At 59.7% G+C, this 14,953-nt stretch overlaps 1 protein-coding gene across 1 annotated transcript; it reads left to right on the forward strand.

Annotated features, from left to right (window-relative positions):
* The first annotated feature begins 279 nt into the window (after positions 1 to 279).
* On the forward strand, positions 280 to 14,683 carry LOC115642831 (von Willebrand factor A domain-containing protein 5A-like). Its single transcript, XM_030546525.1, is given in 18 exon segments — positions 280 to 327; positions 2,694 to 2,726; positions 3,091 to 3,184; positions 3,938 to 4,059; positions 4,726 to 4,840; positions 5,879 to 6,042; positions 6,142 to 6,230; positions 6,511 to 6,655; positions 7,579 to 7,658; positions 7,916 to 7,980; positions 7,983 to 8,029; positions 8,231 to 8,324; positions 8,327 to 8,394; positions 9,004 to 9,106; positions 9,356 to 9,475; positions 13,430 to 13,566; positions 14,012 to 14,088; positions 14,548 to 14,683. Coding segments are annotated over 18 exon segments (1,737 nt in total).
* Positions 14,684 to 14,953: the final 270 nt, after the last annotated feature.

Below are 14,953 nucleotides of genomic sequence, written 5' to 3' on the forward strand. Positions count from 1 at the left end.
GGCAGCCCCATAGCTGATGTGGCCCCTCCCCCCGATGTCCATGGAGGGTTTTGGGGGGGCCGTGGCTAATGTTCCTTCCCCCTGGTGCCCATGGGGGTTTGTGGGGGGGCTGTGGCAGATGTCCCTTCGCCCTGGTGCCCATGGGGGGCCCATGGCTGACATCCCCCTCCCCCCAGTGCCCCTGCGCAGCAGCTCGGTGTCGATGTTGACCTGAGGCTTTGTGGCTGACGTGGGCTGCGAGCTGCTCTACAGGAATGAGGAACCGGGCACGTGGAGGCCATGGTCAAGTTCCCCGTGGATGCCGAGGCAGCTGTCTACACCGTCCAGGCCCGGCTGGGGGGGGTTGCATCCAGGCCCAGCTCCACGAGAAGAAACAGGTGCTGGGGGACAAGGGTCCTGGGGGGAGAGAGGAGGGGGCTGGGTTGAGGGGATCTTGGGGTGACCCTGTCTCTCCCTGCAGGCACAAGAGGTATATGGAGATGTGGGGGGCAGGGAGATGTTGGGGGACAGGGGGATGTCGGGGTGACCCTGTCTCTCCCAGCAGGTGCAGAAAGTGTACGAGTAAGTGCTGGCAGGAGGATATTGGGGGCAGGGGCATGTTGGGGGCATGGGGAACTCAGAGTTACCCCATCTCTCCTGGCCGATGCAAGAGGTGTACTCAGGGAGATCTTGGGGGGCAGGGGGATCTCACTGTGACCCCGTCACTCCCAGCAGGCACAGGTGTATGAGGAAGTGCCGGCCGGGGGGCAGGGGGATGTCGAGAGACAGGGGGATCTCGTTGTGACCTCATCTCTCCAGCAGGCACAGGAGGTGTATGGGAACGCGCTGGCAGGGGGATATCGGGGGCAGGGCGATGTGGGGGGCAGGGGAATATCAGGGTGACCCCATCTCTCTTGGCAGGTGCAGGAGGTGTATGGGGACGTGCTGGCTGGGGGGCAGGGGGATGTTGGGGGCAGGGGTATGTTGGGGGGCAGGGGAATATCAGGGTGACCCTGTCTCTCTTGGCAGGTGCAGGAGGTGTATGGGGACGTGCTGGCTGGGGGGCAGCGGTATGTTGGGGGCAGGGGGATCTCGGGGGGCAGGGGAATATCAGGGTGACCCCGTCTCTCTTGGCAGGTGCAGGAGGTGTATGGGGACATGCTGGCTGGGGGGCAGCGGTATGTTGGGGGCAGGAGGATGTTGGGGGGCAGGAGAGTATCAGGATGACCCCGTCTCTCTTGGCAGGTGCAGGAGATGTAGGGGGATGCGCTGGCTGGGGGGCAGGGGTATGTTGGGAGCAAGGGTGTGTTGGGGGCAGGGGGATCTAGGAGTGACCCTCTCTGTCCCGGCAGGTGCAAGAGCTGTAGGGGGACGCGCTGGCAGGGGGATATAGGGGACAGGGGGATGTGGGGGGCAGGGTAATATCAGGGTGACCCCATTCCTCCTAGCAGGTGCAGGAAGTGTATGGGGACGTGCTGGCCGGGGGGCAGGGTGATGTTGGGGGCAGGGGAGTATCGGGATGATCCCGTCTTTCTTGGCAGGTGCAGGAGGTGTATGGGGATGTGCTGGCCGGGGGGCAGGGGTATGTTGTGGGCAGGAGGATGTCGGGGGGCAGGGGAATATCAGGGTGACCTCGTCTCTCCTGTCAGGTGCAGGAGGTGTATGGGGATGTGCTGGCCGGGGGGCAGGGGTATGTTGGGGGCAGGGGGATCTCGGGGGGCAGGGGAATATCAGGGTGACCCCATCTCTCCTGCCAGGTGCAGGAGGTGTATGGGGATGTGCTGGCCGGGGAGCAGGGGTATGTTGGGGGCAGGGGTATGTTGGGGGCAGGAGCATATCAGGGTGACCCTGTCTCTCTTGGCAGGTGCAGGAGATTTATGGGGACGTGCTGGCCGGGGAGCAGGGGTATGTTGGGGGCAGGGGTATGTTGGGGGGCAGGGGAATATCAGGGTGACTTTGTCTCTCTTGGCAGGTGCAGGAGATTTATGGGGACGTGCTGGCCGGGGAGCAGGGGTATGTTGGGGGCAGGGGGATCTCGGGGGGCAGGGGAATATCAGGGTGACTTTGTCTCTCTTGGCAGGTGCAGGAGATTTATGGGGACGTGCTGGCCGGGGAGCAGGGGTATGTTGGGGGCAGGGGGATCTCGGGGGGCAGGGGAATATCAGGGTGACCCCATCTCTCCTGGCAGGTGCAGGAGGTGTATGGGGATGTGCTGGCCGGGGAGCAGGGGTATGTTGCGGGCAGGAGGATGTCGGGGGCAGGAGAATATCAGGGTGACCCCGTCTCTCTTGGCAAGTGCAGGAGGTGTATGGGGACGTGCTGGCCGGGGGGCAGGAGTATGTTGGGGGCAGGGGTATGTTGGGGGCAGGGGAATATCAGGGTGACCCCGTCTCTCTTGGCAGGTGCAGGAGGTGTATGGGGATGTGCTGGCAGGGGGATATCGGGGCAGGAGGGTGTGGGGGACAGGGGAATATCAGGGTGACCCCGTCTCTCTTGGCAGGTGCAGGAGGTGTATGGGGATGTGCTGGCCGGGGGGCAGGGGTATGTTGGGGGCAAGGGTATGTTGGGGGCAGGAGCATATCAGGGTGACCTCGTCTCTCTTGGGAGGTGCAGGAGCTGTATGGGGATGTGCTGGCCGGGGGGCAGGGGTATATTGGGGGCAGGGGTACGTTGGGGGCAGGAGCATATCAGGGTGACCCTGTCTCTCTTGGCAGGTGCAGGAGGTTTATGGGGACATGCGAGCAGGGGTATGTTGGGGGCAGGGGTATGTTGGGGGGCAGGGGAATATCAGGGTGACCCTGTCTCTCTTGGCAGGCGCAGGAGCTGTACGGGGACGCGCTGGCCGGAGGGCAGGGGTATGTTGGGGGCAGGGTGATCTAGGGGTGACCCTGTCTCTCCCTGCAGGCGCAGGAGCTCTACGGGATGCGCTGACCGGGGGGCAGGGGTATGTTGGGGGCAGGGGGATCTAGGGGTGACCCTGTCTCTCCCTGCAGGAGCAGGAGCTGTACGGGGATGCGCTGGCCGGGGGGCAGATCTCGTTCCTGCTGCAGCAGGAGGGGGCTGGGGGCGATGTGTTCAGCTGCTCCCTGGGGAATATGCCCTCCGGTGCAGACCCTGCGCTACATCTGTGGGCTGCCTCTGGAGCCTGACGAGGCTGCCCGCTACGTGTTGCCCACCGTGCTACGTCCCCGCTACACTCCCCATGGTGAGACCCACAGATCTCCCTGCCCCTCCCACATGCCACACAGTGAGACCCACAGCCCCGCCCGTGGCCCCACTCCATGACCCACAGTGAGACCCACAACCCCCCTGCCTCTGCTCTGAGCATTCCGGTGAGACCCACAGATCCCCTACCCCCATCACACTCCGGTGAGACACACAGCCCTCCCCCGTGCCCCACGGTGAGACCAACAGATCCCCCTGCCTCTGCTATGCACTCCATGGTTAGACCCACAGATCCTCCCTTACTCTCCTGCACCCTATACCCCAGCTGTTTGCTTCCAGCTGTGCTGCACCCCTTTGACATGCCCCATGTTGAGACCAGACCCAAAGGCCCCATAGATCCCACATAGCTTGCTGTACCCCATAGCCCCCAGAACTCCAGCTACACACCCCGCTGTGTGTGACCCCACAGCCCATAACCTCCTGATACTTCTATAGCCCCGGTTACATACCCCACAATGAAAGACCTACATAGCCCCTATCATGTCCCATAGGCCCCTACTGTATGCCCCATGGTAAGTACCCTGCCCCGTAGGCCTGCAATCCCTGCCCCAGGGTGTGTGACCCATCTCAGCCATCCCGAAATCCACTGATATCCCAGCCTAATATTCCCCCAGTATTTCATACTCCCCTTCCCCCTGCTCTCCCAGCCCCCTGGCTCTCACCCTTGTCTCTCTCTCTGCAGGGTGGGATGGGGAGGATGTCACCCAGGGAGTCCTGCGGGTCCCCTAGCCAGAGCTGCCGTACACCCTGAGCCTGAGCGCCACACTGCAGTCGTCCCACAGCATCAACCACATGCTCTCCAACTGCCCCCTCTCTCCCCTGAGCTATACAGCCAGGAACCGAACCACTGCCCAGGTAAGGGCTCACCTGGACGCCTGGGTCCCGGCCATTCCCACTGGTAGGAGGATGCTGGGGAGGGCTCTGGGCTGAGAGGTGGGTGCCAGGAATGAGGCTGTGGGTTGGGGGGGATTTGGGGTCAGGCTAGGGGGCAGGTCCCAGGTGGGAGGGTCCTGAAATTGGGAGCATGGGCCAGACTCTTTGGGTGATTGGGAAGGGAGCGGTGGAATTGAACGACACCAGCAGACCTGGGGAATTTCCCAGTTTCTCTGGGGAAAATCTGGACAGGCTGAAATCTGCCAGTTTGTGGAGGAAATCCCTGGGAGTCGCTGAGCTCTGTTAGGCTTTAGTTTCTGGGATTTTCCCTCTCCTTGTTTCTCAGTGGAAGGCAATGGAGGTGAGAGGACCAGGAAAATTTCACCCCCAAATTGGAAAGATTTAGCCCCACCAAAATGTCAAATGTTTGCAATTTTTCACCAGGAAAAGCCAAGTTCCCGCGTTGGCCTTTGGGGTTGTTTTTCCCACTCTTCTATCCACCAAACCTGGGAGTGCCCAGCCACTGTTCCCAGGGTCAGCCCCTCACCCTGGCTCCATGCAGGGGGTGCTAAGCTGGGTGCGAGAGCCAGCAAGACCTTGATCCCCCAGGAATCATGTGGAGGTGACTATGTGTCTGTCGCCCCTCAGGTGTCACTGGCCCAGGCTCCCCCGTGGGACTGGGATGTGGAGCTGCTGGTGTATTACACGGAGCCACACAAACCTAGCGTGGTGCTGGAGGCAGGGCTGCCTGGAGCCAAGCCAGGTGTGGGAGGGGATCCTGTACCCAGCTACCTCTAGGCAGGGGCACAGAGGGGGATCTGTGGGGGGTGAAGTAGGTGCCGGGTGGTGACATGGGATCGGGGAGGCACAGGGGGATGATTGGGGAATGGGGGATGTTAGGACTGATAGGGGTGGGTGCTGTGGGAATCCAGGGGCAGGTGAGGGTCGGGGGACAGGATTGGGGGGCTATGGGGGAGCTGGTGATGAGGAATGTGTGGAGGATGGGGGACAGGAGAGGGGGGCCATGGAGGAGCTGGGGATGGGGTGTATGTGGAGGACAGAGACAGGAGTGGGGGGCCATGGAGGAGCTTGGGATGGGGTGTGTGTGGAGGAGAGAGACAGGAGTGGGGGGCCATGGAGGAGCTGGGGATGGGGTGTGTGTGGAGGATGGGGGACAGGAGGGGGGCCATGGGGGAGCTGGGGATGGGGTGTGTGTGGAGGACAGGGACAGGAGTGGGGGGCCCTGGGGGAGCTGGGGATGGGGTGTGTGTGGAGGACGGGGACAGGAGTAGGGCGCCATGGGGGAGCTGGGGATGGGGTGTGTGTGGAGGATGGGGGATGGGAGTAGGGGGCCATGGGGGAACTGGGGATGGGGTGTGTGTGGAGGATAGGGGACAGAAGCAGGGGGGCTTTGAGGGAGCTGGGGATGGGGTATGTGTGGAGGACGGGGGACAGAAGCGGGGGGGCTTTGAGGGAGCTGGGGATGGGGTGTGTGTGAAGGACGGGGGACAGGAGTGCGGGGCCTTGGGGGAGCTGGCGTTGGCAGGGCGGGGTGTCTGGGAGCAGGCGGGCACTGAGGAGCACTGCAGGTTTGAGGGGCACAAGGGAGAACTGGGGATGGGAGAGCAGGCACTAGGGGGCTGGGTATTAGGGGTGGGGGGGATCTAAGATGAGAGAGGTGGGGGAGAGACAGAGCAGTGGGAGTGGGTCTCTGGGAGCAGTTGAGGGTGCGATGGGGTGGCTCACGTGGGCTCAATCCCATGCCCACCCCATTTGGGGGCTGGCCCCCATCTCACTGCAGGCTCCCTGATGGGCGACCCGGCCGTGATGGTGACCCTGCTGCCCAGCATGCCTGAGGTGGTGCCAGCGCAGAGCCGGGCCGGGGAGTTCATCCTCTTGCTGGACCGCTCCGGCAGCATGTCGTGCCCCATGGACAGCAGGACCTCTTCTGCCAATGCATCAACAGCGCCAAGGTATGGCTAGGTGGGACCGCGCTGGGGGGAGCTGCCCAGGCTGGTTGGGCCCATGGGGCTGACTCTCCATCCATCCGTTGTCTGTTCCCAGGAGACCCTGATCCTGCTGTTAAAGAGTTTGCCCCTGGGCTGTTATTTCAACATCTATGGCTTTGGGTCTGAGTTCGAGTCCTTCTACCCGTGAGTGGGAGGGGCAGGGTAGGGAGGAGGCTGGCTGGGTTAGGGGGCAGGGCTGGTTAGGGGACAGAGGGTGTCTGTGGGTAAGGGGACAAGGCTGGTTAGGGGCAGGGGGCTTCCGTGGGTTGGGGGCAGGGCTGGTTAGGGGACGGGCTTGCTGGATGTTAGGGGGCAGGGCTGGCTGGGGGCAGGAGGTGTCTGGGTTAGGGGGCAGGGCTGGCTGGGGGCAAGGTGTCCCTGGCTTCGGCTGTCCCAGCCCGAGTCCTGTCAATGCCTCCTGCAGGCAGAGCGTGGAATATACCCGGCAGACCATGGCCGAGTCCTTGCAGCTCGTCCAGCTGCTCCAGGCTAACCTGGGAGGCACCGAAATCTTGGAGCCACTACTAGCCATTTACTGCAGCGCCTGCCGGGACGGGCACCCACGCCAGGTACCGGGAGCACTGGGGCCAGCTGGAGGGGCCTCCTGAGGCAGACCCGGAGAGTGATTGTGGGGTGATGTGCGGGGTCTCAGAGAAGTATGCGGGCCTAGGGGGACAGACTCATAGGCTTTCAGGACAGAAAGGACCCCAGCTCCCAGCCAGCCCCATGGGAAGGATTATCTGCAGTAACTGAGCCCCACCCCAACCCCCAGTGCACCATCCCTGCCCATGAGGTGTTTGCTCCCAGCTGTCCCGTGGGTCGTACGCCATCGCAGGCCCTTCCTTGACCATCCCCGCCATCCCGCTCCTCTCGGAGGCTGTTCTTGAACTCCCAAGAGGGAGACCCTGGGAGAGGTGATTGGAGAGGGGCTGGGGGCTCTGGGAGGCAGTCAACAGGGGCCATGAGGTTGCTCAGAGTGGAACAGGGACTCTGGGCCAGATGGGGCGGAGGAGGCAGTGCCAGCATCCCTGGGGGTGTGAGCAGGGCGTGTCAGGTAGCAACCCGGAGGGAGGGCGAGCGGAGGCAGGAACCTTTCTATAGAGCCTGGAGGGGCAGCGCTTTGTGCTGCACCCAGCTCTGGGGGGTGCCCTGCAGCCTGTGGGGGGCAGGGAGGACACACATGGGGGGGTCAGGAGGAATCTTCTGGAAGGTGCCCACAGCCATCGGTGGGTTCTTGTCTCCAGGGGCGGGTGAACAGGTGATGGGTGGGGGTTGGGGTCATGCCTAGGGTTTGGGGGTCACAGAGACAGGCGAGAAGGTCAGCAGTCCCCATCTGTCAGCCCCTCAGGAGGGGTCTCTGGGAGGGGAGGGATGAGGCCGGGGGTCTCTGGGAAGGTCAGGCTCTCTGGTGAGCTGCTCCCATTCCCAGTGGGGAGGCGGTGTCTCTGGGGGGGCTGTGGTCCCTGGCTCTGACAGCGTCTCTCCCCCACAGCTGTTCGTGTTTACGGATGGGGAAGTAGAGAAAACCCAAGATGTCTTCACAGAGGTGTGGAGTCACCGGGGGACCCACAGGTAATGGAGGTGCCTCCCCTCCAGCCCTGCCCCCATTAGCATTGCCATCATGTGGACCCCCCCACCATAGTCCCCAGCATCTGCCCAACCCTTCACCTCACTCTGCCCCCCAGCCCTGCCAGCATGGGGAGCCCTCCCCAAGCCCAGCCAGCCCTACTGGCCCCTCTCCAACTGTTCTGTCCCCCTCTCCCAGCACTGGATGGACCTCACTCTCTCTGCCCCCAGCCCACCCACCCCGAACTCTATCCCCCCTGCAGGTGCTTCTCCTTTGGCATCGGGGACGGAGTTTCCACAGCTCTGATCAAAGGCATCGCCTGGGCAGCAGGGGCAGCGCCGACTTCATCACTGGCCAGGACCGCATGCAGCCCAAGGTGAGAACGCAGGAGTCTGGGCTCTCAGTTCCCCTGCTGTAACCCACCAGCCCTCACTCCCCTCCCTGCAGCAGGGATAGAACCCAGGAGTCCTGGCTCCCAGCTCCCCCACTCTAACCCACTAGACCCCAGTCCCCTCCAGAGCTGGGGATAGGACTCAGGCATCCTGGCCCGCCCTGTGTGTGCCGGTCTCTCCCCCAGGTGCTTCAGTCTCTGAAACCGGCCCTGCAGCCGGCAGTGACTGGGATCTCACTGAGCTTGGATCTGCCCCCTGGGATACAGGCACAGCTGCTGCACCGGGGCCCGAGGTGATCTTCGCTGGGCAGCGGTGCCTCGTCTACACTCAGCTCTGCGGTCAGCCCCAGGTGAGAGAGTGAAATCCCCGCCCTGGGACACCCCCAGGGCTCAGAGTCAGTGACTGAGGCAGGAGCCCCACAGTCTCCTCTTGAGTGATAACGCTGACCCCTAACGATGGCCATTGGGCTGCAGGTCTCTGTACTAGCCCGGCTGCATTGATCTCAGGGCAGGTCTACACTACAAATTGACATCGGCACAGCTGCACCACTGTAGCGCCTCTGGTGAAGACACTCTGAGCTGATGGGAGAAGCTCTCCTGCTGACATAGCGCTGTCTACATGGAGGGCTAAGGTTGGTGTAACTATGTTACTCATGGGTTGGATTTTTCATGCCCCTGAGCGACATAGTTCTACCACAGTATGTAGTGTAGATGAGACCTCTATGGGGATCGGTAACTCTGACCTCTAATGATGGCCACTGGGCTGGAAGTCTCTGTGCTACCCCAACCCCACTGATTGTTAACTCTGGGCCCTAATGGTGGCCATTGGGCTGACTAGGCCAGCCCCCCAACTGGTGTTAATTGGGTGTATTTGCCGTCTTTGTTCTTTAAGCTAGGGGGTCCCAGGGCATCTTCTCCCCTGTCACATTCCACCTCTGACCACCTTTCTTTGCCTGCAGCCCCCAAACTCTCCCATGGGGGGCGTCACCCTGCAGTATGGCAGCCAGGACCAGACCTACAAGGAGATACTGCAGTTCCCCTGCAGCCAAAGGATGGAGACAGGTGACAGCAATGCTCCCCAGCTCCCATCCCTCCATCCCAGGCAGCTGGGTCCTGCCCCCCTCTCCCCCGCCACCCCCACATCCCCACCCCAGCGGAACAGAGATAGGATGGGACCTGCCCCCCTGGCTCCCTGCCCCCCTTCTGTGACCAGTAGACCCCACTCCCTTTCCGGCACCAGGATAAAACCCAGGAGTCCTGGCACTCACTGCCCCTCCTTCATCCCACTAGACCCTGCTCCCCTCCCCCTAGTGGCTGGAACGCAGGCGTTCAGGGCTGACCCCGTGGCTCTCTCTCCCAGGCACAGGCTGCCTGTTCATCGGCTGGCAGCCAAGTCGCTGCTGCTGGAGCCTGAGGGGGCTGTGGGCGCTGGTCAGAGGGGGCCCAGAAGCATGGAGGACATTTTGCTTATGGGGTAATGTCCCTTTGTCCGTCTTCCTGCCCCCCTGACTCCCATGGGGTTCTGCTGTCCCTCTCTGTTCCTGGGCAACGACGACCCCAATCCCCACACCCCCAGGGCATGGGGAGACCAGGGGTGCTGGCAGGGTGAGACAGGGAGTAGCCCACAGGGCTTGCCCCCCACACCCCTGCCAGGAGAGTGGGACCTGTGCTTCCCCTCAGACAGACGGACAGAGACAGACAGGCAGGCGGAGACCCAGAGTCAGGCAGGGACAGAGACCGAGAATCAGACAGACGGACCCAGAGCGGGACAGGATGGAGAGACACAGAGAGAGAAACAGATCCAATCAGACCGACCGACCAACCCAGACAGATGCGGGGACAGAGACCGAGAATCAGACAGATGGAACCAGAGCGGGACAGGACGGAGAGATGCAGAGAGAGAAACAGATCCAATCAGACCGACCGACCCAGACAGATGCAGGGACAGAGACCGAGAATCAGACAGATGGACCCAGAGCGGGACAGGACGGGGAGTCACAGAGAGAGAAACAGATCCAATCAGACCGACGGACAGACCCAAACAGATGCAGGGACAGAGACCGAGTATCAGACAGATGGACCCAGAGCGGGACAGGTCGGAGAGACGCAGAGAGATAAATAGATCCAATCAGTCCAACCGACCGACCCAGACAGATGCAGGGACAGAAACCGAGAATCAGAGAGACGGACCCAGAGCGGGACAAGACGGAGAGACGCAGAGAGAGAAACAGATCCAATCAGACCGACCGACCAACCCAGACAGATGCGGGGACAGAGACCGAGAATCAGACAGATGGAACCAGAGCAGGACAGGACGGAGAGATGCAGAGAGAGAAACAGATCCAATCAGACCGACCGACCCAGACAGATGCAGGGACAGAGACCGAGAATCAGACAGACGGACCCAGAGCGGGACAGGACAGAGAGACGCAGAAAGAGAAACAGATCCAATCAGACCAACCGACTGACCCTGTCATAACATTTCTTCCCAGATTTGGACCTTAGCGTCCAAAATATTGGTGTTAACATGAAAACCTCCAAGCTTAGTTACCAGCTTGGACCTGGTATCGCTGCCACCAGCCAGGAATTATACAGTGCCTAGCTCACTGTGGTCTCCCCAAAACCTTCCCTGGGGGACCCCCAGACTCAGATGCCTTGAGTCTTACAACAAAGGGAAATAACCCCCTCCCCTTTTTTCCTTGTTACTTCCTCCCAGGCTCCCCTCCCTGGACGACCCTAGGAGATTCCCTGCTTCCAGTCCTTGAAACACAAGTACCGAGAGATCTCTCTTCCTCCTAATCTCTCTTCCTCCTCACCCAGAGGGTATGCAAAGTCAGGCTTAGTTAATCTAACACAAAGAGATTTTCCCCCTGACTTCTTCCTCCCACCAATTCCCTGGTGAGCTGCAAACTCAATTCCCTGGAGTCCCCACTAAAGAAAAAGTCCAACAGGTCTTAAAAAGAAAGCTTTATATACAAAAGAAAGAAAAAGACATTAAAATAGTCTCTGTATTAAGGTGACAATATACAGGGTCAGTTACTTAAAGGAAAAAAATGAATAAACAGCCTTATCCAAAAAGAATACAATTTAAAACATTCCAGCAACTACTCACATGTAAATACAAAAGAAAACAATATAAACCTATTGTCTTACTATCCTTGTACTTACAACTTGGAAACAGAAGATTAGAAAGCCAGGAGATAGAAAGATCACTCTCCGAGACGAGAAAAGGACAGACCAAGAACAAAGGACTCACACCCAAAACTTCCCTCCACCCAGATTTGAAAAAGTCTTGTTTCCTAATTGGTCCTCTGGTTAGGTGTTTCAGGTTACTATTGTTACCCCTTTACAGGTAAAAGAACATTAACCCTTAGCTATCTGTTTATGACAGATCCAGCCAGATGCAGGGACAGAGACCGAGAATCAGACAGATGGACCCAGAGCGGGACAGGACGGAGAGACGCAGAGAGAGAAACAGATCCAATCAGACTGACTGACCGACCCAGACAGATGCGGGAACAGGAGGGGCAGGCACATCACTGTCAAGAGCAGACCTGCCTAGCAGGTGCCTCTCGCTCCCCAGCATCCTGCCCTCATCCATGGGGTGCAGCACCCACCCCTGCATCCTCTGGGGCTGGAGGAGAGGTCCCGGCTGAAGAATGGGGAGAGAAGAATGGGCCTGTGCGGACTGGATCTGGGGTCACAGCCAAGGGGAAGGGACAGGAGCTGGGGAGATCCTGGCTGTGAAGCAGCTGCCGGGAGAAGAGGATGGGGCTGGATATTTGGGGTCCCAGCTGGGGGAAAGGGAATGGGGGGTATGGGGAAGGGGTCCTAGGGTCCCAGCGGTGTGTTGGCTCTAAGTGCCTGGGGGCGGGGGGGAGGGTTTCTCTTCCCTCCCTTTGCTTCTCTGTGTCTATCTGTGTGTCCGTCTGTGTCTCTCTCTGTCCATCTGCTCCCTAAATGTAGATTTCATCATGGAATATATGGAGATGATAGACTGCGTCTCATAGGGGAAGTCTCAATAGAGTGTATCTACGAGCGACCAGCGAGCAGAGTGCGCCTAGACGAACCGAACTACAGCACATCTTAGGGCGCCTGTCCCGTGACTTGCATGCGGCACGTGAGTACCACTGCCACACGTACCTGCAGCTCTCGAAGTCCAGCACCGGCCATCTCCTCCCTCGGAAGTGCCTCTCCTGGCTCCGTGGCTGTGGGGGGGAGGCAACACAAGGGCAGACAGTCCTACAGTCAGGGGCCCTCAGCACCCTGAAAAGTGAGGGGGGCATGGACTAGGAGTCAGGACTCTGGGGGTGAGCAAACGCCAGGGTGACGCTTCATCGGGTTAGAGACAGAAGTGCCCTGAAGGTCACGGATGTGCAAGTATTTAAAAGCTACACAGAAAACGAAGGAAATTCCTGGGCGAAAATCCTTTGTGTCGCTGCGGGAGGGGGAATTCATAGCTGTTGGGTTTTTTTAAGTGTCTTGAAGCAAATTATCTGGAAACAAAATGAATAAAAACTAAGGAACCCCCCCAGGCAAAAAACTCTGTGAAGCTGGAATTTGGGGTGTAAGTTTGTATTGGTGAGCTAAGTGTGTCCGGGGAGGGGGCGGGGGGGAATCAGGAGTTTTTAGTAACAGAAATGTCTGAGCATCTTTCTCTGGAATAAACACAGAGGGAAATTCCCAGGCAAAAAAACCTTGTGAAACTGGGCCTGAGCTTGGATGTTTGTACAGGCGAGTTCAGGGGCAAAAGTCTATTGCCACATTCTGGTTTATACACGAAGAAACCCACGAAAGGCAGAACTTTTAAAGTGAAGGCTCACCTTAAAACCTGAATTTGGAGAGTCTGGAAATACAAACTTACTGTAGCCCAGATAACTTTAGCTCTTCCCAATAACCCTGGCCCATGCATGGCTATAATATCATATAGACTCTGTAACATCCCCTTGCCTGCTACCCCTTTAGATGCTTGTGTCTCCCTCCGGACGTAGGTCTGTATCGCAGGTTGCAGTGAGGGATGGTCCTGGGATCAGATTGTTTTGAGAAACACCCTGGGATCATGGAATTAATGGCTGAGCTGGGACATTCACAGGGAGCTGGGTGCCCATCTCTGACTGAAATTTAATTGTCATCCCATGGGTACAAGAAGGGGCAGAGTTAAGGATGTCTGTGGCGGGGTTAAGGGTGCAGAAAAGCAGGTAAAGTGTGCTCATGGATGAGGTAGTGTTAAGGGTGCAGAGGAGCAGGTTAAGGACATCCTTGGAGGGACAGTTTTAAGGACACACAGTGGGCTACAGTTAAAGTTGGCTGTCCCCCAGCCTGGACAGGCCATGTCGCCGTTCTGAACCCACAATCCTTTACCAGCCCCATCTTGTCTCTTCCCAGACCGGGCACCGGAGGAGTCTCCCTTGCTGAGGCTGGTGTCTTTGCAAAATGCCAACGGTTTGTGGGACCTGGACCCCAGGCTTGCTGCCGTGCTGGGGGTGAGCGAGACCGATGCCAGGGAGAGGATACCCAGGGAGGTGAGCGGGGGGAGGGAGGGTGCAATGCAGGGATGAAGGGCAGGTGCTATGGATTGGGCCTCTTCTCTGCTCCCAGGTGAGGTTGGGGTGACCCAGGCTGGTGGGGGGGGAGTTTGAGGGTGATTAGATTAAATGACCCCTGAACCTGGAGCCCAGTGGGCAAGACAGGCCCAGATTGGGGGGCTGGGAACCCCCTAATGGGGTCGGAGCATTGGATCAAGGGGGCCGAGGGCCAGGTGGAGGCGCCCAGGCTGGGCCCTTTGTCAGGCCATCTCCCTACCCCTGGGCATGTCATTGGACATCTGGGTAGGGGGTCCACGGTGCTGGAGCAGGGGTGCTAGGAACCTTCTGAGTCGGGAGGGGGATGACTGGAGTGGGGGAATCCCTAGGGATGAAAGGTCAGGCTGGGCACTGACTCAGGCTGTCTTTCTCCTGCTCCCTTCAGGACATGAACCCCAGCATCTGGGCCACGGTGCTAGCCGTGGTCTGGCTGCACGACCGGGCCATGGGGCAGCGTGATGAGTAGGAACTGCTGGAGGCCAAGGCTGTGGGTTGGGTGCGGGACTGAGCAGGTGAGAGGTGGCCAGGGAGGTGGAGGGCAGGGACAGTGTCCAGGGTCTCAACCCCCAGGAGCCCCTGCCTCTTGGGGCCCCTGAGCCTGGGCCCCAGGAGCCTCCATCCTCACCCCTCTGTCCCCATGGCCCCCAGTCATGACCCTGCCCCCATGTCCCATAGCCCAGCCCCCTTCAGGGCCCTGAGAGCCTGTGCCCCATGGGTCCCAGAGCCCCCATCCCTGAGATTCCTGCCCTCCAGGGCCCCACAAGCCAGCCCTCGAAAGCCCCCATCCCCAGCCTCTCCCCATCCCAATCCCAGCATCCTTCTGGGGTTTCTGTGCCCCACCTCGAGGACCTTTACTTCCCAGCATCCAAACCTCCATGCCAGTCCCCCATGTGCTGTGAGCTCTCTTCTCTTTGCCCCCAGGCCCTCCCCTTGTTCCCTGAGCTGGTGTCTCTCCACTGACCCCCCTCTCATTTCAGGGGCCCAGCTGAGCGAGTGCCTGGAAGCCGCCAAAGCCCTGCTGGACTGCAGCGTTGGCCATGCTGTCTTTGGGCTCTGAGCCCCCCGGGATCCCTGTATCTGCTCCCCAAACTACCTTGGGCATTCAATTGGGAGCCCCAAGAGCCAGCAGGGGGTTCAGAGGTGGCTGTGCTGATCTCGCCCTTCATGAGCCATCCAGTGTAAACCTAGTCCCATCTCTGCGCAGTTCAGCTATTGGACAGACAGACAAACCAGCAGGATCTTTGCTTGTCCAAACGCGACCTCATTTTGTCATAGTGGCAGATTTCTGTTCGCTAGACAATCCTGAACGCAAACAGGCAAACAGTGA

Source organism: Gopherus evgoodei, unplaced genomic scaffold (assembly GCF_007399415.2).
Source record: "Gopherus evgoodei ecotype Sinaloan lineage unplaced genomic scaffold, rGopEvg1_v1.p scaffold_46_arrow_ctg1, whole genome shotgun sequence".
NCBI lineage: Eukaryota > Metazoa > Chordata > Testudines > Testudinidae > Gopherus > Gopherus evgoodei.